Here is a 26,787-nt window from a genome sequence, read left to right as displayed (position 1 = left end):
CAGAGAAGTCACATTTAAAGGTCAGAGAGAAGGCGCACATTTACTTCTGCTGTGCAGAGCCTATTATTACTCCAAGCACCTTAACTTTTATGAACAATAACAACATCAGTCCTTCTGCACTAAACACAGCGATGCCAGGTTATTGGATACAGCTGGGGGCAAAATGCCAGTTGGGGCGAGGCAATCAGCTGCCCACCTAGGCTCCTTCTGCAGGGTGAATTCTACACACATGTATCAGTGGCAGAGCACACTGCAACTCTAGGCAGAGGCTGTGCATCCAAAGAAGTGCTCATCCCCGAAGAACAGTAAAATGAGTTGGTCAGCAAGTGAAGACCATGTCATCATCTACTATGGGGCTGTGATTTCCTCCAGTAACACAGCTCATGAAATGTGGACTTAGTTTATCTACTGCAGTTGGACAAAATTTCCACAAGCCAAAACAGATTTAAAATATTCCTGTAGACAGCTTCCATTAATTTTGTTTTTAAAAGCTTACTAAATTTTGGAGTCAAAGTTAGAGGGAAACTTTAAGGTGCAGAGAGTCTAGAAAATGGGATTAAAAACAAAGATTTGGCAAATCTCGTTTTACCTCAATACAGCTGAGGTGGGGCTGTGATTTTTAAAGCAGGCTAATGCCTGACTTCAGTCTATCCAACAATAAGCCAAGTCTGAGAAATCAACAAAGATGCCAAAAGAGAACACTGAATATTATTGATAAAGAAAGAAGGGAGAGGTGAGGGTGAGCAATATCAGATTCTTACTGGACTCACGTTCTCCTGAGGCTGCCTTTAACCTCTGTTACTATTCCTCTACCCATCAATGACAGACACCTTTCACCTCTGTTACTATTCCTCTACCCATCAATGACAGACACTTATGCTCTTAATTGCAGCTGTCTGGCTTTCAGCAGGTATAAAGAGTGAACAGAAGAGAGGCCCACAGCTTTCCTTCCTATCACGTTTATTAAAACCCGGCTCAGGATCACATGAGGGAGGAATTACATTAAAGCAGGGGTGTTTGTATGTGAGACTGTGACTGAAGAGCCTTACTGGAGGAGCCCTGTGCACAGGAGCAGATCCTCCAAACAGATGCTGTGAGGAGACAGCCCACTGGCCTTTGGCATGGCCTCACGCAGCTGCAGTGGAATGAAACTCAACAGTGGTCAAGGCAGAAAGAAGGGACCACTAACAGTGGAGTGAGGGCAGCATTTGCTGAGGTAAATTCCTGCTTCTCCTTCAAGTGAGTGACACTACAGAGTAAAGAGAAATATACCAACATCCCCATTATCCAAACAGCTAATGGCCTGTGGAGGGAGGGGCTGGCTGTTGACTTGATGAAGTTTTTTTCTCCATTTTAGTAGGTGACTGAGAACATCAGATTTGTTGCCTCATTGGCTATTATTCAGGAAAATAATCCATACTTCTTAAATTATAAGTCACATTAAAGTGTTTTCAAATTACAGAGAGTAAAAGACTAAATATTATAAAATATTTAACATTAAAATAATAAATAATTGTCTAAGTATTTCCAGAAAGGAATAAAGTCATAAACATGTGTGTTTGTGGACTGGTGAGATGTCTCAGTGGGTAAAGCTGATTGCTATCCGCCTAAAGATCCGAGTTCAAAGCCTAGGTCCTACACGGTGCAGGGGGAGAACTAACTCCGGCGAGTCATCTTCTGTTAGCCACACGTATGTTGTATCATGTGCATCTCCCCAAAATAAATAAATTGCAAACATAATTTTAAACACAAATTTTAAAATATGTGTATGAGGGAAAGATTTAAAAAAAATAATGACAAAATTTGAGGATGTTACCACTTCTTAGTGCTTCTAGAAAATGCTATTTAGGGGAAGAAAATGAGACTGCAATTATTTTGGTATGTACACTGCTCAAGTATTCTAAAATATTCTCAGCGAAATTAAATTTAAAAACTTAGGAACTACTTCAAACAGGCATTTTGTCTTTGTCGTCCTGAGGTGGTGCAGCCCTTAAGCTAAACTTCTTTTGTCAGTTTTTACCTGTAGAAGAGGCTGGTCTGTAGACATTGCAGTATATCCCAGCCTAGATGATCTGTAGACACTGCTGTATATCCCAGCCTAGCTGCCCTGAGAGCTTAGAAGGATTCTCCAGTCTCGGTCTCCCATTCCTCACGGGAGTGTTGGGATCAGAGGTGTCGGCACTTCCAGTTTTTACATGGGTGCCAGGAATTCACGATTGTCCTCACGATTGTGCCCCAAGCATTTTGTCCACTGAGCCCTCTCCATGGCCCTGATTCCACCATCATAGTGAAAGTATCTATCACAAAAATAACGTTTCATCAACAGTTACTCCTGAGCAGTGTTCTTTCTCCTGAGTTTCTGCTGACAGGTCTGCTATTCAGGAGGGTTTCTTGTCACCTGCTGGAAGCACTGAGGAGAACACCATTGAAGTAAGAGATGCTGCAAAAGGGCAGGTCAGAAAAAGATGTGAGATGGTAGAAGATTGGGTAAAGGAAGACAGTTAAAGTAATGATGGCCACATATGTACAGTTTTAGATCCTAGTCATGGTACACTTAAGAGCAGCCCCATGCTAATTGAATAGAACCTTAGTCAATGTCTCTAGGGAGAGAGATGGAGAGAAAGGTCTGGTGCTCCTGTTCTCCTGTAGGAATGAGGTACTTGGTACAGCACAGAACAGAGAGCTCACTATAAAAGGAAAGGAAACTGAAAGAGATAAGAAGCATCAGATTCCCTAATGGGGGTGCCTGGGTATGGTCATTTGAAAGAAAATGGCCCCATAGGCCCAGAGGGAGTGGCACTATTAGGACATGTGACCTTGTTGGAGTAGGTGTAGCCCTTTTGGAGGAAGTGTGTCACTGTGGAGATAGGCTTTGAGGTATCAGATGTTCAAGCAACTCCCAGTGTGGAACTCACTCTCTCACTTTGCTGCCTGCAGATCAAGGTGTAGGACTCTCAGCTCCTTCTCCAGCACCATGTCTGCCTGCATGCTACTATGTCTCCCACCAGGTTCAGGATTTAAGCCTCTGAAACTGTAAGCCAGCTTTAATTAAATGTTTTCCTTTATAAGAGTTGTCAGGGTCATGGTGTCTCTTCACAGCCATAGAAACTCAAACTAAGACACTTAGAAATGACACTGTTTAAGTGTGTGTGGGGGAGATAAACTTACTTGCATCATGGGGGGAAATTTTATTTTCCTTAGACAAAACAATTTTAATGTTGTTGTTGTTGTCTGTGTTGTTTGGGCTACTAGGGATAAATCACTGAGCCTTTCCACATTTGACCACTGAGCTAACACCTAACCCCAATATGTTTTGAATTTCAAAATTATAAAATATGCCAAAAATTCAGAGAGGTCCTTTAAAATGTAAGTTTTTTTTTTTAAAAGAGCCTCAGCTGTTTGTCAACAGATGATTTTTCTTGATAAAACACATCAGATGCAGCTTCAATACTTGGGTACCACTTTCCTCATCTTGTTAGTAGACAGATTCTAGTGATATCATATCAATCGTCTGATCGGAATCAAAGAGAGATGCTCACGGTGAAAATAATCTTGTGTACCATCATTCAGACAAGGTGGCAGGCTACAGAATGAGAAGAGATTCCTACCAACCACACATCAAATGAAGGGCTAATAGCCAAAGTACATGAAGAAATGAAAAATGTACAATAAGAAAACCAATAGCGAAACTAAAAATAGGGTGTAGATTTCAACAGGGACTTCTCAAAAGAGGGAACTCAGACAGCCAAGAAGCACTTAAATAAGTTTCCACATCCTTAGTTATCAGGAAAATGCAAATCAAAACTACTTTGAGATTTCATCTTACTCATGTCAGAAAGGTTAAGATCAATGAAACAAAAGGCAGCTCACGGTGGTGAGGATGTGGAATAAGGGGAACACTTGTCCATTGCTGATGAGACTGTGAGCTTGCACAGCCACTATGGAAATCAGTGTGGTAGTTTCTCAGGAGGTTGGGAATCGATATACTTCAAGATTCAACTATACCACTCTTGGGCATGGACCCATAGGATACTTCATCCTACTACAGAGACACTTGCTCAACCATTTTCATTACTACTCTATTTATAATAGCCAGGAATTAGAAACAACCTAAATGTCCATCAACAGATTAATGGATAAAGAAAATATTGTATATTTACACAATGGAATATTACTCATCTGTGGTGATACTGTGTTCCCCAAAATATTGTGCACCCTAATAAACTTATCTGGGTTCAGAGAACAGAACAGCCACTAGATATAGAGGCCAGAAAATGGTGATACACACACCTTTAATCCTAGTCCAGAGACAAATATCCATCTAGATCTCTGTGAGTTCAAAGCCACACTGGAAACAGCCACGCATGATAACTCACGCCTTTAATCCCAGGAAGTAATGGCAGAAAGCAGAAAGATATATAAGGTGTGAGGACCAGGAACTAGAGCTGGTTAAGCTTTTATGCTTTTGAGCAGCTGAGATCCATTTGGATGAGAACTGATCAGAGGCTTCCAGTCTGAGGAAACTGGATCAGCTGAGGAACTGGCAAGGTGAGGTGGCTGTGGCTTGTTCAGCTTTTCTGATCTTCCATGATTCACCCCAATACCTGGCATCAAGTTTGATTTTACTAATAAGACCATTTAAGATTCGTGCTACACTCATCTGTTTAAAAAAGTAAAATAATGAAATCCATAGGTAATGACTGAACTAGAAAAAAATCATCCTGAATGAGGTGAGTCAGACCCAGAAAGACAAATATAGTATGCATTCCCTTATATGTGAGTGTTAGCTGTTAAGTCATTGACAAGCAAGGTATAATCCATACAACCACAGAGGTTATGTAGATAGTAAGGGACAAGGGAGAGGGGTGGATCTCCTTAGGAAAAGAAAATAGAATAATAGTTATGAGTGGATGGGTACAGGGCCTGGAATGGGAGGATCAAACAGGAAGGGGAAGGAAAGATGAGGGCAAAGGAGGGGATGCAGAGAGAGACAGCTAAAACCGAGAACATTTGAGGGACTGTATGGAAGCCTAACACAGTAGAAACTCCCTATAATACATGTGTATATGAAGGCGAGCTAAATGAAATTGCCAATAACAGGGGCTGCAGAGTCCCAGCCAGCCATCTCTTGTCATCAAAGTCATTTTCCAGTACTGGGAATGGGTTACATCTAATTGAATTCTTGGCCAAAGGGGTCCTAAGGGAACCTCCAAACAACCCAAGCTATTGTAAAGACTGTTGGTAGCCCTCCACAAACTGACAAAAAGGCCCTGTGGCTGAAGACAAGACCTATATAACTCACTGGATACACAGAAGTTGAGCTGGTTGCCTACCTAGAACCTTTGCCTTTATGTACTAGTATTCATGTTACTGGAAGGTACTCTTCACACTACCAAAGGAGAAAATAAACACCAACCAGCAACAAACCATTTTTATCTACCAGAGTGACAGCCTGAAAGACACACTGGTACAATCATAGCACAAAGTTGCGACAGTAACCAACCAATATCTGATTTGTGTTAAGAGCCACTCCATAAAATAAAACCCATACCCAACACTGCTTGGGTTGCCAAGAACCTGAGACTAGATAGGCCAGGGACCCAGGGGAAAAACAAACACTACTGTTCTGCTAAAATAACAAAGCAATAAACATGACTTCTAATGATATTGTGCCATACTCATAGATCAGTACCTTGTTCACTCATCATCATAAAAGCTTCCTCCTGCAGCAGATGGGAACAGATAGAGAGACCCACAGCCGGACAATATGTAGAGAATGAGAGACCTTGGATCACTCAGCCCTAAAAGGGATGTCTCTATCAAATTCTTCCCCCAGGGATCAGGAAACTCTTCAGAAGGGGAGGAACCCTGCCAAAAAATTCCTAAGAGTCAGAGGGGATGGAAGACACCATGGCCAGCAGTAGATGGTGACCACAAAATGAACTCAGTGACATCTTTGGAGGTTCTTTGTCTCACAATGTTATGCCGGGGCATATTTTTTAACCTTTTAGGTCCTTTGTGTATATAATATGGCTTCTGGTTTGTTTTTCTAATGGGATTCCTGTGTGTTAGTGTGTGTGTGTGTGTGTGTGTGTGTGTGTGTGTGTGTGTGTGTGTGTGTTTACATCTATACAGGTTTCTTGTTCTTTTTCTTTAGCTCTTTAGTTTGGTTGTTGTTTTATATTGTTTTGCTTGGTTTTGATTTATGTTATTGTATTTTATTTAATTATTATTCCTTAGATGCCTGTTTGTTTTCTAACAAGAGACAGAAAGGGTATGGATCCTGATGGGAGAAGAGGTACAAAGATATTGGAGAGGTGGGTGTAGGGAAAACTGTAATCAGAATATATTATATTAAAAATATATTTTCAATAAAAATAACCTTGTCTAAAAGAGAAAAACAATAATGCCACCAATCAATGGAATGCATATATGTTGTTAAGTCTTGAATGTACACTTTCCATTGCAAACTTCTGACAATTGTTATGGAGTTAGAATTTCAGATGTCTGTTTTTGGATAAAGGACACCATTTATAATTTTTACATAAACACTCAAATATTGTCCCAATGTAGTATGAGAGTTAATATTTGTGCCAAATTACTGATAAAGTAAATTCAGTTTATCAGGCTCTGCAGACTGGATGTTCCTTTTGTTTCCATAAGTACCTGTGTCCTGCTGCAACCCTTGTATTTGGTGTGATTATATGTAGGAATGATGTGAAAGCTGCAGCAGGATCATATCTAATTAGTTTAAGGCCTTGGGCCGGGCTGTCATCATTTTTGGACCACATTTTTATCAACAAAAGAAAAGTTTAACAAGTTTTTCATCTAAATTCTATTTTTCTTTTATTTTTATAATCAATCCAAAGGTTAATTCAGTACTAATTAACATGCTGACCCATGCTGAGGGCAATGGCTTACAGCAGAACCCTGCCTCACACAGCTGCCTCCTTCACCAAGAAAATATTGCAATGAAAAGGCACAGCCTGGATAAAGGTGGCCTTCAGCAGTCTCCTTATGACCCAAGGACTTGTGACCATCTATAGATGGTTGTGGTTGGACATTGTTCTAGGATATTCTTCTCCTGCTCACTCAAAAGCTTATCTTCCAAGCATACCTCAAGTTCATTGTTCACACTAAACATTAGTATTCTTTCATCTTACATCAGTTATACTCTCAAGCATAAAGTTGGCTACCCACCAATTAATTAAAAGATTACCCCAGAAACTTAGTTTACTGGATCTTAGAAACAAGCTAGAAAGTCAGAAGAATTAACTGTGAATATATTTATTATGACCTTATCTTCAAATCAAGCAGTGGGATATGTTATTTATTCTGACTGATACAAGTGTTTTCATGGGTTATCCAACTGAAATCAGTTATGTAAATAGCGTGTTTGTACTGGAGGGCTGGGATTCATTGAGGTCATTGCCTCTATCTTATTAAGGATCCCAGGAATAATGAAGTGTATGAATACTCAGATGAAGCATCTGGAAAATGAATGCCCAAAATATTCAAGTAGGACATGTGACCTAATCACTGAGTATGCAAGAGTCCTTTTTAGGAATGTTTTTAATTTGGGAAACTTGCACTCAGGGAATCCACATCTACAGATTTTCTTTAGAATTATCTTAACATTATGTATAAAATGAAAAGAAAAACATATCTAACTCTATTCTACAGACATACTGCTTCTACTTAGGCATGGCAGAATATTTTAAACACACAATATAAATATTAAATATTTGCAGGAGAAGGTAAGAAGAGTGTGAACTGAGACTCCTAGGGGAGGAAATGACTACCTGTGCCTGGAGTGGGGAGTGTGACATCTTTATAATTCAGGTGCTTCCAGGTGTCACTGTGTCAAAGGTACCTGCTTATATAAATAATGCAAGAGTCTACAGAAACATATTTCTATAAGTAATGTTTCCAACTAATTGCAAATTCCATCACAAATGTGCTCATATTATGTAACCATTGCTTCATCTCTGGAATCACGACCTTAACTACAATGCGTTTTTCTCTCACCTCTTTGTAGCTATTTGCTTGTGGGATAATTTCTATGTCTCTCCATCTCCACACACGCAATACCACCTTTTTATATACATTACTTCATTGTCAAATGTCTTTTAGTGCTTCTGGGTCTGACTGATGTAAGATGTTATTTTGAACATGCCAGAGCATCTAAACGGCTCAGTCTTTTCTTTCCAGCCTGCATTCTTTGATAAGTGGCGAAGCTTCCCACTTATCAGTCACTCAAAGTGACTGTCCCTGTCAGCTGTGTACAAAGCGCAATCAGTTTGGAAGCGGGGACACCGGCACTTTTCTTCTCAGCTTGAAGCAAACACGTTTTGACTGCTAGTCATTCAATTTTAAAGCATCCTCAATTAGGGGCGGATGAAGATATAAAGAAAACACATTCTAAACACCTCTACCAGGCAACAGAAGAATTTTATTGTTATCTCTTGATTTACGCTACTGCAGCCCTGTCCCGCCTCTTTTTATGGCTGTACAACATGGGTGCTCATGACAACAAGCCATCTATCATGAAAAGACAGCATAATATATTATACTAACACTCTGGGACAGTTCTCTCTCTCTCTCTCTCTCTCTCTCTCTCTCTCTCTCTCTCTCTCTCTCTCTCTCATTCACATACATATCACTCTACAATAAAGTAATTTTGAGTCATTCTATAGATTCATGTTCAACATGTAATCAATGAAAATATAGAATATAACAGGACAATAAGAAGAAAAGTCAGATGAAGAAATGAATCATGGGATGGGGAAATAAAATACAAAATAAATAGAGAAAACAACTAGGAAATGCATTCCACAGCTCAGCACAGGTGTCTATATAGGTGCTGGTCAGGAAAGTATGATGTGGAAGTTAAAAGAAAAACTAAACGGTATCCACAAATTGATGGTGGCTACGGGAAGCAGAAACAGCATATATATTGATACAGAGGTGTATGCATGTGTACATCAACATACATGGAAAATTTTAATTTATATGGGTCTATAATGCAGTATGTATGTGTGATATAAAAACAACCTCATTAGTCTTGTCACATGTATATTTCTATTATGAAAGACAGTTAGTCTGCCTGTGTTAATTACTTATTTAGATACTACAATTGGATCAAGAACAACAAAAAATAACCAATATTTCTTCTATGAGTACAGAATTCTAGGTTTCAAAGTGCTGATAAATGAAGAGTTAGTTCTGTGCAATGCTTAGGCGTGCGGGACACATCTTCCTCATGTATAAATATTTACTTTCTCCATTTATAAAAGAACTGTCTCTTGTTCTGTTTACTGCAGAAAGCAAAGCTAAATGACTTTCTTAAAACAAATCCTGTCACATTTGCCAATTTGCTGGGTTTATTATGTTTGATAAGTCTAGTTTGTCTCATTTTCAGTGATTATCTGAATTAAATTGCTCGTCGGCAGACTTAAGTGGAGAGAGGAGGATGGTACCTTTTCAGTGTATAAATGTTGAACTGTCAAAGTGTCAACAACACACACACACACACACACACACACACACACACACAAGTAATTACAATAAAAATTTTAAAAGAGAAATACGAAATTATTGTCAGGCTTAATCTTTTCTATACTACATAATGGGTAATGTGTTTTAATTTGTTTTTTCACGGACTCATTCATTCTATAAATACATTTATGTCATTTAGTTACCAGAACACTGTTCCAGGTACTTGATTATATCAGTGAGAAAGACAGAATTGTTGACTCTAAAGAAATTACTGCCAAGTGCATGTTAGCGGTATGAGAGCAGAGCAAACAAGCGAACTCCGAGTAAATGCACTTGCCCCGTAGGTAAGAAGGAATCTGAAAATGGAAGCAGGGGACTATGCCTCAGGGTATTGGAGGCTACCTCCCCAAATGACCACATTCAAAGACCCTGGGGGATGTGGAGGGAAATTCCCATGCACTGATTCTAGAAGTTTCTTGGCCTGTTTCTGAAAACCAGGAAGGACTGATCTTCAGAGTGAGGGGGATGAAAGGATGAAGTTGAGATAGTGGCAGAGACTCAGTCTATGGACCAAGCTAAGGAACATGAGTTTATAAATGAAATCATTTTGAGCATGCTTACATACTATCCAGATTGAGACTATCATAGTAGCAGCAAAGTGCAAGATCTGCTTAGATAGTCTCTGGTGTTTAGTTTTGGTTGTCAATTTGGTCAGTAAAGGGATGCTTAAGGGATCAGTGATGCATGTTCAGTGTGTCAATGTTATTTCCAGAGAATCATCAGGGTGAGGCCCTCAGCAATAGAGTGTTCTCTTGAAAGATGCATCATCTGTTGGTGATATAGGTTGGTATAAAAATAAAACCAGGAGGTAGGGACTGGTTAGAGGAAATATATCACTGGGACATCTCTTTGGGGTGGTATCTCATGTTGGTCCTTCCTATGTCTCCTTTTTTTCTATCTGACAAGAAGTGAGTGAAGTTCAGCCACCATTGCACATTCCTGCCACCCTGATGTTCTGCCGAGCAAAAGTGACCAAGCAACCATGAATGAACTCTCTAAACCCATGAGCTCAAATAAATACTTCCTTCCTGTTTCTGTTGGGTGTCTTGGGGGTGGTAAGCACAAGTAGCTAATAATGAGTGTAGTGAAGGGGCCCAGTGATGGAAGGTGAGGACTGGTGCGATTATCTCAAGGGAGGTGCTGGAAGCCTAGATTAGAAAGTCAGTGCAAAACGCTGGTGAGCTGGTAGGTTCTGAAGGTAAACCAGAGTTAATGGACTCAACGTGAGCTATGGGAAAATGAAAACTAGGGCATATTCTGGGGTTTTGACCAAATCAAGTGACAAATCATCCCACAGTTAGCAATGATCAAATTAGCAAAGAACAGATTTTTAGGGGATAAAGGTTATGTTTAGAAAATTGAGATTTGAGGTGTCTATTAATTATCTATTTGAATAAGTTAGGTAGGCATCGGGATGTGGACCCAAGCTAAACAGAGAGCCATTTAAACTATGGAGACAGAAACTGAGATATTTCTTTCAAAACATCATGTAAACACACTGCAACAAGGAAGTCAGGACAGGAGAGGAAACAAGTCAGGGAAGGAGAACCGTGGAGAGTCAACCCTTTATTAATGGCAGAAGTTTCACAAAACAAAGCTGAGACAGGGCAGAGGAAGCGTGTGTGTGAGTGTGTGTGTGTGAGTGTGTGTGTGTGTGTGTGTGTGTGTGTGTGTCCTGAATAATATTACAAGAAAGCAAGATTCTTCATCTTTACAAAGAGCTGCTTGGCACTCAAGTATGACGATGACAGAGAGTATACTGTTTCCAGGACATTTATCATTGAAGAAACAAGCTCTGCCTCTCCTTCATGATGAAAACAGAGATGACACTTATGAGTTACGGGGCAGGTGACCCTTGTGACTTATGGGGCAGGTATTAAAAACAAAAACTATGACACAATAAACTAGCTTCATTTCTCACTGTTTTAAAATTGTGCTCCCAGGGTCTTAGCTAGTTACCAGTGGACCCGACTCCATAAATACACACAGGTGCATGCAAACATACATACACATAAAGTAAAAATATCAATGAGTTTTACTTTGTTCATAAGTTTCATGAATACTCACCAGCAAAAGCCCAGAAACAAAAGTAATTTGTATGTCTAGGAACCAATACACATTTTCTTTGTGCTAAGGGTGCCTGGGGCATGGGTCCTGACCTGTGACATCTCTGTTTTTCATGCAATAGCTCATCTGTTAATATTCTGATAATTTCACTGGTTTCTAATCGTCTATGTTCCCGAATTCTCTCTAAAATCAGGAACTCAAACACTCCACGGGTTCTGTGAACACTCCACCCAGGAGCATTTCCTTTGCTACCCCATGGGGTGGACAAACAGCAAACCGGAGTTTACGTTAGGCCAGCTCTGACTTCAGCCCCACATTCTGTTTGCTTTGATCTGTGCTGTTTGCACTGGTGACAGTCACGTCCCCATGGTTTTATCTAAGTGCAGATAGGCCCTACTTTGTAAATTGACAGGACATGGATCACAGATCAAGAGACAAGGATCAACTAAGTCCGTGCACAGGTAGCAACCAGGGAAACACTGGGGACTCAGGGCAAACCTGCCATCACGTTTTGTCTGGGCCAGACTCTCCTCCGATATAATGGTCATATTTGCAGCTTGTGAAAGAGCAGCTCATCAAACAGAGGTAAGGTTTGGATATGATGCTCTAGGTGAAGCCTCCAAGTGAATTTCCCTGCAGACTTTTTTGATTCAGGCTTCAGCTATACTAACTTCAGATGAAACAATTATCTGGGTAAGAAAATGGCCCCAAATAAAAAGACCATAAGAAGAAAAGGAAGGAGGGAGGGAGGGAGGGAAGGATTTCCTTTCACAGATCTTACCCCCCCCCCACCTTCCCCTGAGGCCCCATCTCTCTTTTGGTGAAGAGCTCAAGTCAAGTTTTGTTTCAAACCCCAGATCAGAACTCCTAAACACTGTCATCAACAGAACTTTCATATAGTCGGCATCTTAAGAGGAATGTGGACATCCCTTTTTTTAGTATGAGTTTCAATAATGACACGGACAAGTTTAAAAGTCATGGTTAAACTCTTTAAATCCTTTGCACATGTAACCATGACTGTTTAATTAATTCATCCCAAACAAAAGGGTAAAAGGCAGGAAAGCAGCCATCAAAGAAAGGGTTACTCTGGAGAGTTTACTTAGTCTTGTTTGTTTGTTTTTGTTTTTGTTTTGTTTTCTGAGACAGGGTTTTCCTGTGTAGTTTTGGTGCCTGTCCTGGATCTCACTATGTAGACCAGGCTGGCCTCTAACTCACAGAAATCCACCTGGTTTGCCTCCTGTGTGTTGGGATTAAAGACGTGTGCCACCACCACCTGGCGATTTTACTTATCCTTAAGGCTTTTCAGAAATTTAAGGAAATAATGAGGCTAAAGCTATGAAGAGGAAACTAGGAAAAATAAAGAAAAAGCAATTAGAAATTACGGACAGAGAAATACTGTGTAGAAAGATATGGGATGCCCTGCCAGTCTGTCTCTTTATATTTAAATGTAAATATTGCCTGATTTTCAACTGTCAGGAAAACTTGTAGGTAATGCACATGTATAGTATCCTGTGTTCAGAGAAAACATACAGAAAAGAGTAACAGGCTTCTGGGAGTGAGGGGAGAGAGGGTATCCTTGTTTAACATGGGCAAGTGGGAAGAGACTGCACTGAACAGGAACGCAGGTATGAGGAGACTGAAGTTAAGAGTACCTACTATAATAATGTGATAGACACTTAACTATACTGTGATGTTCCAGGCAGAGATGAAAGACAATATCAGCAAAGCAATAATAATAATAATAATAATAATAATAATAATAATAATAATAAATGATCTGGAGATGTCTGTGTTTTTAGGGTCACTTGACTACCAGAATAGTGATAGAATTATATTTGGTTTGAGGGTTTATTGTTATTTTTGTTGCTGGTGAGATTGTGTCTCACAGTGTAGTCTCTTCTATGTCGTGATTCACTCTTTTGTCAAGCTGACCTCAAACTCATGGTAATCCTCCTGCCTCCACCTCCACAACACTAGAATAACAGATGTGAGCCACCACACACACACAGACGCACAGACCCACGGACACACGGATACACACACACACACACACACACACACACACACACACACAGGAGATAAAGATCAGGGGTCCTCATGGTTGCTTTCTTTATTTCCAATGCCCATTTTGCCATATAACATGTGCTTTAGTGATAGAAATGATGGTATAGAAGCATGTCAACCCACCCTTGTCTCTGTCTAGAGAGAGAGAGATAATGGGAATGCCTGCAATCCTGTCAGTAGGCTATTACCAGGAGACTATTAAAGTAGAAATCTCCCAGGGACTCCAGGTGTCTCTTCTGAGGAAAAGCCAGAACTGCTGACCTGCTGTCAGTCAGCTCCCTTTACTTCTCTGTCAGGCCATATCCTTCCCGCCCAAGCAGCTCTGTTTCCAAAAAGTGAAAGACAGAAGACCAGGCAGGAAGCTCATGAAATGACTTCCACCTCCCTGTGCCTTCTTCTAGTCACCTATCTCAATGTCAAGAACACACACACACACACCATCCAGTCACAGGATTTGTACTTCAAACAGTACAAACTTAACTGGAACTCAAGGGGTTAATGAATTCCCTTCTCAGGTTCAAATGCTACCTTAATGGCCTGCTGTTTATTCTTGGCATTTCCAGTCTCCCAAAGAGACAAGGTTACCCTGTGATCTCTTTGTGCTCATGTATGTGGGTCTTATTGAGGGGAGTAAAATGCCTCTGACTTACCACACTCAGGGAAAGAAATCATAAATCAGCAGGCCAGCCAAGCACGATTATGTCACCGCTAACATTATTATATTTTCAATACGGTATTTCAGTAGGTTGCTTTCTGCATAATAATTTATCAAGAATTACCCAAATTCTAATGAGCCCAGAGAACTTTGGCTCCAATAAAATGAAGGCTTTATCACAAATTGGTTGAGCCCATGACTGCAACTTAATCATTCAATCCCACCTAAGTCAAGTTGCATTTTGACTTTGTAAGCTTAAGTTCCCGGGTGGGGGAGCGGGACCTCATTTTCAAAGTTGGATCATTAAGCCTTAAATGGTAGAATATTGGTAGAATAGAAATGAATGGGGCCAGAACTCGGATGTTTAGAAGCAGCCACTATCCCCATTTTCCAGACACTGGGAAAATCAAATCTTAAGTGTTTCAGATCACAGATGTGACAATGAGAGATGGTTTTAAATATAAACTTTTTGAAAACCCCTTAAAGTTCTGAAATCCCATGGATCTGGCACATTGTACTCTCAATTTTAGTGATGACCTCATGCAGCTTGTGTTCATGTGTGTGTGTGTGTGTGTGTGGACATGTGTGTATACTTGTGTATGTATGTTTGCTCATGTGTAATGCATGTATATGGATAGATGTTTGTCTATATGTGTGTGTGCTTTTGTATGCATCAGTGTGTGTGTGTGTGTATATATATATATATATATATATATGCATGTGTATGCAAGGGTGCATATTTGACATGTATATGTATATATGTATATGCTTGTATGTTTAAATCTTTGTTTGCTTATGTATATATATATTTATGCATGTGTATGAATTTCCATGTATATATATGCATCTTTCTGTATTGTGTGTTCATATAAATATTTGTATGTATTTCTCTGTGTGTATGTTTGTCTGTGTGTGTCTGTATGTATATGAGTATGACTGTATGTATGTGTGTATATGTGTGTGAATGTGTATATGTATATATGTGAGTGACTGTGTGTATATATACTTGTGTTTCTTTGTGAGTGTGTATATAGATGTATACATGTATATACGAATCTCTGTGTGTATATATATGTATATGTGAGTTATCTCTTTGTGTATATATGTATGTGAGTATCTGTGAGTGGCTGTTTATGTGCATGTGAGTATATATGTGATGTGTGCTTGTGTAATGTCTGTGTGTGTGCTCCTCACAATCAATGTGTGATTTTAAAAAGATGCTAAAGCTATTGGGCCCCAGAATTACTGAAAGAACACATTTTTCTCCCTACTAATTTAGTGTGTTTTCACCAAATGAGTTTTCTCAGAGGTGTCCCTACTTAGGTGTGGGGATTCCCACTTCACAGCTGAGAATGAAGAGCCTCAGAGGACCAGTGTCTTAGTGTTGCTGGTCTGACAAGGTGAATGTGAAGATTGATTCGAGGGCAGCTCAGTCAGGAACAGTTCTCCTCAGAGAAACCACTGAGGTGCAAGCTGAAGGGCTGAGTGTCTTCCTGTGGGTGGACTGGAATGCTCACTGCCCAGTGGGCACACCAGGGGGACACGGTGCTTCTGTCCCTCCCACGGAGCCCTGGGCAGTCACTGAGCCAGAACCGTGACTAATCCTGCTTGCTTACCTTATGGATCCAAAACAGTAACAGTGGCTTATAAATGATTAATTCTTTTTCCCCAAGAGAACACAAGGAACAATGGGTTAGAAGCTGATCAGAGCAAGAGATGGAGTAAATTATGTGATCCTCTTAAAGTTCAAACATAAAAGTCCAGAACGGGAATCATGAGACAAATGCATCTGAGAAGCAGAAGGCTATCTTAAAGGTATTAAAGGATTTCATACTTGAACACACTATTGGATTAACACTGTTCATAGAAAACCCATACCTCCCATCCAGTACTGTTTAAAATGGGCAAAAACATAAACTAAGGCATGCCTATAAACACCTCCCCCAAAGCTACAGAAACTCCATCTCCTCAGAAGTTCCAATAAAAAAAGAAATGTGCTTCTCGGAGGACACTCAATTTGTTGTCATAGAGAAGTTGAGTGGTGGTCACTTATTCTCCTTCCTGAAAGGTTTCCCTACAGTGAGTTGGGTCAAGATGGACCGCCAGCCTTGGTTCATTATGGGAAACACAGAGCAACATCCACATCAGACAGAGAGTGACTTACTGTAAAAAGGAAATCAGGAAATACATTGCTAGAAAGTTATTACTGTAGAAAGTTCAAATAGAGAAAAAAAGGAAATGCCAATAACAGAGGTTTCTCCTTAAAAAAAAAATACCTGAGAAGACAGCTTTTTCTACAATCTTTATAAATGCCATTCCATGTATTATGGTGCATTAAGGACTGGACACAACAGGTGGGAATAAAATCTCTCATTCTTTTAAGGCTAATAGGCGAGCATCTTAAGAGATACTGCTGCCATGTGGAGAAAGAAAGTTGAAGCTTCCATGGTCCCAGCATCAATTTTCATAAAGACCTAGACATGTTCTTGAGGGGAGATGAATGGGTCTATAGAGTTAATTATTTGTGGCATTTTAAAACATAACATAAACCCCTTTAATTCTTCTTTTTAACCCTCAAGGGGTTGTGTGAATAGTCCTGTCAGAGATGGTAACCCCATTAAGCCTCTAGCATAAAATATATAAAAAGAATATTCAATCCAATTAAAATCCTGGATTTCAGAGCAAATGTTGCTCTTAAGAGCCATGAAAACACTTCACAAAGAACTGATCCTCAGTGATCTAAGGAAACAATTTCCTGTGCAAATCTGTGTGAGGTTTTTGCCTCAGAACAAGCAACTCCAGAGCATAACTTACCATCATTGTGATCATGAAGGGTTGGGGAGATAACATCCACAGGTCAAGAGTGATTTTAATGTGGGTGCTTGTGATCAATGTGAAAAGGCACTCATTTCCTTTAATTGAAAGATGTATTTCAAGTGGGGAAAAAGATACCTAAATTAACCTCACCTTCAGAGAGACCAACTAAAGAGAAACACTGACCATGTCACCATTCTGTGAAGAAACATGCCAGTCCTGTGTAAAACTATTGAGCTCTAAGTCTTCAAAATTAGTCTAGTCCACCGAGTACAGCTATGTAACCCATGGAGAATGGCAAATGCCTTTCTTAATAGGTGGACCACTTAAATGCCTTTATTTGAAACTAAAACAAAGAGTTTCGGGGCAGTCTAATCGTAGCTAAGATAACTGTATAGTTCAATGTTCCATAATGTAGAAACTGGAATTCATTGTTTTGTGATGTTGGAAGCAACAATGGAACAAACCAGATGAATAATGCCTGTTGGTATGTTGATCTCTACAAGGTGTTACAGCTGCATTTGAAAGAAACAGAGACAAAGATCAGAATATCAGATAAGTATTTTCAGAGACAAATGCAATTTAAGCTATGGAAAGTTCTTGCCTAAGGCACATGGCAAAAAAATAAACACTGGTCCACACACCCTAGGATAAAGTCACAGTGGCTGACTCAGTCAGATAAAATGGAGGAAATGTGGTTAGTAAATAAATTAAGGCCATATTGATAACCTGAATGAAATATTTTCTACATTTGCTTCTATAATATTTACAGTATAAAATATTATATCCCCAATAGAAAAGTTCGAAAGAATGATGAATTTCTATCCAAATATGAAATAAAACCCAACTTAATCCTGAACAGAACTGTTACTTCCAGACAGATATCACAGGAAGTCAAAGCACTGGCCCCCATGTGTCCCAGTTTTAGATGGCAGGAGTTAGGTGTCCAGCAGATACTATGTGTCCTAACACTATGTGAAAGTTCATGGTTGCTGCCTATTTGTTTTTTTAAGACAGGGTCTCATGTACCCTAGGCAAGCCTGGAACCTTAGGCATCCTGTCTCAGCCTAAGGAATGATGGGATTATACCTTACTAGACTCCTATGCTATGCTTTTTATTGATGGCATCATCTAACTTTGAGTCTTCAAGACATAAGTGCTACCAGGAAAGGGGGCTTTGAAATGGAGAGGAAAGAATTCTGTTAAACTCTATGTCCTTAGTACATATCAGAAAAGAATTCTCCTCTGATGATTAATTTCATCATTTACTACCAGGGCAGGTGTCTTCCTTATCAATGTCCCTTAACATTGTGGATCTTCATAGAATAAAAATGGACTTGATTTCCCCAGGCAAAACTGCCATGAGATCTGGCACACACTGACTCATTACCTTCTCCATGCTCCACTTTGATCACAAGCAACTGTCAAGAGAACCTCTAAGTTTCTACTCCCAACCCAGCTGTACCTTTCTGCTGGGTCCTTGCATCTGCCCCATTAGGAATCTTTCCAGGCTCATCTTCCAACACTAAAGCATAAAAGAGTGAAACAGCACTCTATAATGATCCCTTCTAGGTATAAGGCAGAAACTGCTGGCAGCCTGCTCAGATGGATGCTGCCCGACAAGGTACAGCCTGGGACAGAGTCACCACTTGAAAGTTGTATCACATAGACAACATAGAAAGAATTGGGACAGAAGTCCTTCCAGCTTGGGGGTCATTTGCATTAAGTCATACAAGACTAAGAAACGACAGTCTCGCTTTAAGTGGAAGGATGTTGAAATACTGTTTCTGACCTGGATCTGTTGTTGAAGCAAGTTGATTTTGTGTTGTTGCTGCAGAAGCTGCTGCTGCTGCCTCGCGATCTGTGGAGAAACAGAAAACACTGACAATACAGTGAGACTTGGGGTGGGGAAGACCAACCTTCTACCCATCAACATTGGCTCGGATGCTGACTGATGCAAATACCACTCCACACCACTCCACACCACTCCGCCGTGAGCTGAACTGTCAGCAGGTCACCCTTAAGGAGCACCAAAGAAGCCATTTCATCTCAGTGACCACTTAGACCTCATTTGAAGCCTAAACAGAACCTCTATCATCGTAAAACAAGGGAGGTTTCAGTTATTATGCTCCACAGTGATGTATCAACAGGTCCCTTGACTGACCTTGTCAACCTATAAACAAAGTATTCGGATGAAAAGAGGGGCTGTAGGCACCAAAGTTCAGAGTAGCCCAAGGCATCAAATACACTAGATGCCTCAATGAAGTGTTGGGTTGTTTTGCTTAGTGTTAATACTATTCTCATTTTGGCCTCCCATAAACTTCTGGAATAGCCATCTGTGACTGGAGAATTTCTCTCCAGCTCCCTCCAAGTCCCGCCAGTTCTGGAGCCCACTTATAAAATAAACATACAGACGCTTACATTATTTAAACTACTTGGCCATTAGCTCAGGTCTAGCTCTTACTCTTATATTTAGCCCATTTCTATTCATCTATACTTTGACACGTGGCTCGTGGCTTATTGGTACCTTACATCTTCCTTGTCCTGGTGGCTGCTCCAGCAGTCTCTCCTTCCGCCTTCCTGTTCCCTCAATTCTCCTCTCTGTTAGTCCCGCCTATACTTCCTGTCTGGCTACTGGCCAATCAGTGTTTATTTATACAGAGTGATATCCACAGCAGCCATCCTTTATATTCTTTTTGTTTGTTTGTTTGTTTGTTTTGTTTTTTCAAGACAGGGTTTCTTATAATCTGTGCACTTTTGTCTCCCAGGGTCACCAATCAGCCCAATTTTTCCCATTCAGAATGCGTTAAGATCCCACCTTTTCAATCTAATCAGACACCTACCCTCCAAGGCTTTTGGTCTTGAACTTTCTCTTTTGGCTCTATGACCTAACACTCTCTTTTTATTCTACATTAATTAAATACAGCAATCTTCAATGTCTTACTATAAATATGGCATTCCTTTCCCTCCTGGTCTACTTTCATACACATGCCAATTGGTTCTATGCTCATTCTCATGACCAGCACTTTTGTTTCAAGCTTCAGACCCATACTCAAGGGTGCTCCAACTTCAACAGGCTTAAAATTAGTTGAGATTTAGACCTGCGTATGACTGCCTTGGGGTTTTCCTCCTCAGGGAAGAGCAGTGGCATCCCACCTGCTGGCCCTCAGTCCCTTCTATGTGACTCAGTATAACACCTCAAGCTATGACTCCATGTGGTTTTCTACTTATTTTTTGAAGAACTTCCTATTCATAGGAACACCTAAGAACACAGTAAAGGTAAACCATGTGCATGTTTTGTACACATTTGCCAAGATGAGTGTATAATTACTAAAGCCAGGTGGTGTGGAGATGAGTTCACAAATTATGAGTTCTAATGAAAACCTGGAGAAGCAGCCTCTGATCTCACAAAGCTTACCACTGTAATGGGTAACTCTGCATCTTATTCTTACAAGGAATACTGAATTCTCCTATCATTTTTATTACATAAACATTTCCTTTAACTTCTTTATTAGAAAGTTGAGGATGAAAGGGGAAAGAGTGGGGATGTTTCTGTGATTACATAACAAGCTATGCTATTCCTTCATGGCTACAGACCAATATGCTGGCTTACGGCCTTGCTGCTAGAGCATAAAAATGAACAGCTCCTTTCTTCTGAAGAAAGGTAAGAAGAGGGGTGGGCATTGTTTGTTTGTTTGTTTTGTTTTAAGATGATTACTCACTTGCCAAGGTTTGGTTATTGTCTCTTACATGGCATTACTTCATTTCAGAGACACAAGAATCTATCAAGAACCTGACCACTTCAGCCCTTCCCTCCTGGCTCCTGTTCTAAGCCACAATCTAAGCTAGATGGATGTAAGAGGCTCTTATTTGTTGTTCTTTGGTTTCTGCCCTTTCTTCCTCAGTCTATTATAAGCTAGTGTCCATAGATATATTTTTAAAGACATAGCATGCCATGCTATTCATCTTTTCAAAACCCTTCTTCCCCACTCAAGAGTACAAGGCAGCAACCACATTGTGACTGAAAGCCCATATAGTTCAGTCTCCTGCCTCTCCCCTTTCATCTCCTCCTGTGGCCCTGACTCTCCACTTTTGCTGTAGTTCTCTCCTACCTTCCTCTTGAACACACTGAGCATGCTTCTGCTTCTCAGGGCTATTCCTGTATCTGAGCCTTTGCACTTGCTATGACCTCCTATTGGGACCTCCATGTAGCTTGCTCCCTTACCTTCTACAGGACTCTGCTCAAGTATTTCCTAGTCAGTTTTCCTAAGACAGCAGCTATAACAGAGCATGACTCTACATCTGGACCCTCACTTGCAATCTTCCACTTTGTATTTCTCAATACTCAGAAAAAAAGTCCTGTAGCTCACTGGGGGATTGTTTTTATGTCCTTCTCAACTTCTAATACCTAGATTGGAACCTGATCGATATAGATTTGTTGAACAGATAGCCATGGACTAGCACTAAGAATCTAGTGGGAAGGTTGAAGTGATGGGTAAACACACCTGAATGTTTGTAAGGGCTGTGTCAATTAGCACATGCAGAGGGATGACATCCCAAGCTGATCAGGGTCTACAGAGAAAGAAGGGTCAGTTTCAACTCTCCCCCTCCCCCCTCCCCCTCATGTGTAGGCCAGGGCAATATTGGCCATCATTCCTCAAATGCTGTCTACCATATTTTTTGACACCAGGTCTTTAATTGTTCTGGTTCTTGCCAAGTAGACAGGACTGACTGGCCATTGGGCCTCAGGGCCATACTTGTCTCAGCTGGGGGAGTACAAGTTTGTCTCCCCACACCTGAGATTGGACTCACCTCACACACAGGAGTCAAGCACTTTACAGGGTGAGATGACTCCAGAGCTCCTGACCCCAGCCTTAGGAGGAGTGAAGAAGACCTCTTAACACAGAATGGGGATGCCTATGGCTGCTCCAGAGAGATGACTAGACCAGAGAGTGCCCTGGGTGCCTGAACCCTCATCTGTGCCTCTCCCGAGGGCCCTCATCAGGCTGAGGAGGCAGCACCAACAGACATCTCCACCACCAAAGAGCACTCAGGAAAGATCTCAGGGCTAGTTTCTGAGGTTCCAAGAATACCAGAGATCTCAAGAAAAGAAAACGTTCTAGAATCTACTGATGACACTCATAGATGGGTCAGACCAAATAATGGACTGAGCAGAGAAACACATTTTTATTTTAAAAAGCAAGCTGCCTCAGGTCCTCCAAAGCAAGCAGGGGACCTCTGCAAAAAGATCCCTTCATCTGAGCTACAGTGTGACTTGACTGATGGCATTAGAAATTCGAGGACAAAGCCGGCCAATTACAGTCACAGAAATTGTCAGAACTTTTCACAGGGCTGAAGCAAGAATACAGATATATCCAATAATAGCAAAAGTTCACCTTAAAGGGAAGTGATAAGGCATTTCACTAAGATTAAATATAACCGATATGGTAGTGGATCTTTGCAATCGCACCATTTGGACAGCGGAGCCAAGAGGGCTAAGAATATAGGACAGCCTGGGCTATTCAGTGAGACATATGAAAATATCAAAATAATACTAATTAGGAGGAGAAGGAAAAGGAGGAGGAGGAGAAGGAAAATGAGGAAGGAAGGAAAAGGAGAAGAAAAAACCCATTAACATCCCACCCCCAAAAGCAGAATAATTTTTCATGAAACAGTAAAGTTTCACCAGGTGAAAAAAGGTAAAAGTGTGGAGAACACCCCGCACTATTCAAATCATGTTTCCCAGATGTTTCCTCACTCAGTTCAAACCTGCGTTCTACTCTCATTTCTACCCAGGGTCAATATTTATCAGCTCTTTTCTCCTTTCTACTCACTCAACAAACACTATTAACAGTGACTCTCCATTCAGCCCTTGCCTCTACGTCCACAGTCATTATCCACACTGCCTGGGCATAGAGTCTCCCTTATATATAAATATAAAACTTTTTGTAAAAGCAACATCATGTAACTTCCTGCCTCCCCTTGAGAACTCTCCTTCCCTGTCTAAATCCTATCTACTCTTCAAAGAAAACTTAGTGGCCACCATTATTAGCCACTCTTTTTCAGAATGTTCCTACAGCAAATGTTTTCAGAACTCTCCATGGTTTCTTATTCTTTCCATGGTTATACAACACCATATTGATTAGTTTTGCTTTTTGTGTGGATTTTTACACAGCTACAGAGTAGCACACCGACCACTCTCATGCCTCACTAACTCCCATCTCCCTGCTACCCCATCTACCTGTCTCTTCCCTACAAATCTCTCTCTCATATTAGTGTCCATTCATTTCGTTTTGTGATCCAGAGAGTCTAGCCAGGACTGTCTGTGTGACTATGGGCTTAGACATTAGAGCCATGTAGGCTCAACATCCAGTATACAAATGAAGACAATGACCCCTCCTCTCCCAGAATCTATCGATAGTCAACAGTTCAACAGTAAGATGTAGGGCCCACCAGCCCCTCCAGCATCCATGAGTGATTGTTCACAGAGACCATTGTGGTGCTAAGTTCACAATCACAGTGACTGTGTCAACTGTGGAGGATGACATTTCACAGAGTTCTTTCCTGGGACTGCCCTCATCCCCTCAGTAAAACTACAACTGAAGGTTGACAAGTATTTTATGTGGAATGCTTAGGGACTAAAAGCATTTGGATGTCCATGGGTTTTGCTTTGTTTAGGTCATTGTTATTGGATTTCTCAACGTCTGTGCATAAGTACTAGGTTATCTTTGGAGAGGTGAACCGAACCTAAAATGACACTCCTATATTTGTCCTGAACATCTTGCATCCATGTCTTGAAGATAATTGTATACAGTATGCTTTGTGCTCGTGGGCTTTGGTTGGGACTCAGCCTATGCATATAGCTGTCAGATTTCCCACAGATGGTATCATGCTGGTGCTAAAGGTAAGTTTGAGTTTAGGAGCATCTCAGGCATTTCAGTGCAGGTTCTCAGAGATAGGAAAGTCAGCCCACCCCATGTCTATGGTTCCACCAAAGTAGTGACACAGTGTCTTTAAGCAAGGGTGGGAGGGGTGTCTGACTTTTGTCTTTTCCTTTACTTCCTAGGGACTGGGAATGGGAGGGCACACTATGCAGCTTCCTCTACTGAGAACAGTATTTACCAAGAACAGGCAGCAGCTGGCTGAGGATCCCCTTCTCCCCAGTCTCTCTCACCTGCTCTTGCTGCTGCTTGGCCAGCTCCATCTGCTGGCGCTGTTTCTCTATCTGAGATGCAGCCAGTTTCTTCTGCTCATCATGGGCAGCCAGGAGTTGCTCTCGAAGACTGGTCAGCTGGTTGATCATCCCCATGAGCTGCCGTTCCTTCTCAGCAAGGCTCTCTGGAGTCCCTGAAAGGAACACAACAGTAAGACACATAGCAGAGGTGAGAAGGTGGCCATGTTTCCATGACAAGTATATTGCTGCAGGGGGAACTAGACTGACTATAAGTTTGGTTGTGATAGGTAAGGCATACACCTACCTTCTTTCAGGTTTTCCTTCTGCAATGAAAAGCAATTGTTATTTACTTATCAAAAATACCAGGACCAGGCACAGGAGAAGGCTCAGTTAATAAAATGCTTACTCTGCAATCTCAAGTACCTGAGTTTGATCCTCAGGTCCTAGCCAAGATGTCAGCACAGGAATCAAAATGTGCTGTGAAGATGGAGAGAAGAGGATCCTGGAGTTCTTTCTGAACAACACTCTAGCCAGTCAGCAAGCTCCAGGTTCAGGGAGAGACTAAGTTGTACAAGGAGGTGGAGGGTATGTGAGAATGACATCAGGTATCAACCGCTGGTATCCGTAAGCATACTCACACCTGTGTACACGTGCCAATTCACATGTATATGCATGTACACACATGCACACAGAAGTAAAATGGATGCCATAATAAGCAGACCTTCTGACATTTTTATAATAAATAATCTATAGCTTTCTTATCTTTTATGAATAAATTATAAATTGCTAGCTACCATTTTTGATTCTTAGGTTCTATGATGGGCCTGCAGGAAATACAAAGATGCCCGAGCCAGAGTTCCTGATCTTTGCTTTTTGTTCTAACTAAACAGGCAAGACAAAACTAGGAAAAATTAATAGGTGAATTATGGTGAGATCAAGGCATTATCACAGATAAGACGCACCTTTCATTTTCCAGTAAGACTTGTTTTATTATTTATGTGTCTGTCTGAGTATATATGCACATGTGTGCAGGTACCCCAGCAATCAGAAGAGTGTTCTGGATCCCATGGAGTTCCAGAAAGTTGTGGGCTACTGATATAAGTGATAGAAATTGAACTCTGGTCCTCTGGAAGAACAACAGCACTCTTAACCACTGAGCCATACCTCCAGTCCCTCTGTTACTTATAAATCAACCAAGAAGATTCAGCATGAGAAATCCTATATTGATATAGGGGAAACACCTTGGATCCTGAGTATAGCCTAGTAACAGAGCACATGTGGTGATGACTGAGGCCCTGGATTTATCACCAGGACCACAATCAAGGAGGGAGCTCTATGACATAGCCAACTAAGTCTGAGATCATCTTGAGCTATTTTAAAAACTACAATACAGTTGACAAGCGAAGATTCAAGCTTGAGAACATAACAGGTTCCCACTGAGTGACAAAATGTGGTTGGCAGATGGATATCACCTTAAGTTCATCCAAAATTATATACAGATCTAGAAACTGACAAGTCATGGTGGTCATTTAAAGGAAGGGCATGATCCAGATACTACAAATGCCTGAATATCTTAAGTCAGGTTCAATACTTGATAGCTCAGTAATGTGTGCTACACACCGAGACAGAAGTGAGGCCAGCTGAATTGTTCTTCTCGAACTCATGTGAGAAACAAGACCCCTATTGTAAAGTGCTAGCTAACAATAGGGCAGGATATACTCTTTAATTACACTGTTCATTTCAAACAGAAGACACTGAATACTGTTTTAATGATGCATTTGCCACCTGTGTGCATAATGAGACAGATCTACTGAGCCTCGGTACCCTTGCCAACCAACTGAACATCTCCCTACAAGTTTATGAAGAAAAACCACATTTTAAAAGAAAGAATAGCTACAGTGAGTTGCTTATTATCAGGTCCCCTCTTGAAACAAAACATAAATACAGTTTCTAAATATTTATAAGGAACATATATACAGAAAGTGATTCTGTGTGGAAGTAAGGTAAGAATCATTTTTTTTGTGATATTTCATTACCATTCATTTATCATTTCTATGTGCATATGTGCAGGTGTGTGTGTGTGTGTGTGTGTGTGTGTGTGTGTGTGTGTGTGTGTGTGTGTGTGTGTTTTACAGGTAGTCTACATGAGTGTGTGCCTATATGCATGTTTGCACAAGTGGAAGCCAAAGACTAACCTTGGGTGGCTTTAGATTCTAATCAACTCAGATGGATAACTGAATCTAGACTTCAGCAAATCAGCTGGTCTGACTGGCCAGAAAGCTCCAGGGATCCTCCTGTCTCTATTGCCCTGGTAATGGGATTACAAGTATATGCTGTTTCACCTGGCTTTTTATGCTGGGTGCTGGGTACCCAGATTCATGTCCTCAAACTTGTGAGGCAGGCACTTGACCAACTTCTTAGCATCTTCTTTGCCCCTATGGATAATATTTACTAA

The 26,787-nt window shown here is 40.8% G+C and overlaps 1 protein-coding gene across 9 annotated transcripts in view; it reads right to left on the bottom strand.

The window, feature by feature from the left end:
* Sox5 (SRY-box transcription factor 5) overlaps window positions 1-26,787 on the bottom strand; it is a 1,007,323-nt gene that overhangs the window by 181,364 nt on the left and 799,172 nt on the right. For all 9 annotated transcript variants that reach the window (XM_028891773.2, XM_028891774.2, XM_028891770.2 and 6 more), the window contains 2 exons: window positions 24,333-24,505; window positions 18,951-19,019 (listed from right to left, as the gene is read on the bottom strand). In XM_028891773.2, coding sequence (XP_028747606.1) covers window positions 18,951-19,019; window positions 24,333-24,505 — 242 coding nt within the window. The remainder of the gene's footprint in view (window positions 1-18,950; window positions 19,020-24,332; window positions 24,506-26,787) is intronic.

The sequence above is a fragment of the Peromyscus leucopus genome, chromosome 3, assembly GCF_004664715.2.
Source record: "Peromyscus leucopus breed LL Stock chromosome 3, UCI_PerLeu_2.1, whole genome shotgun sequence".
NCBI classification, from domain to species: domain Eukaryota; kingdom Metazoa; phylum Chordata; class Mammalia; order Rodentia; family Cricetidae; genus Peromyscus; species Peromyscus leucopus.
Note: the sequence above shows the minus strand (reverse complement) of the source record. Positions and strands in the feature narration are given on the sequence as shown.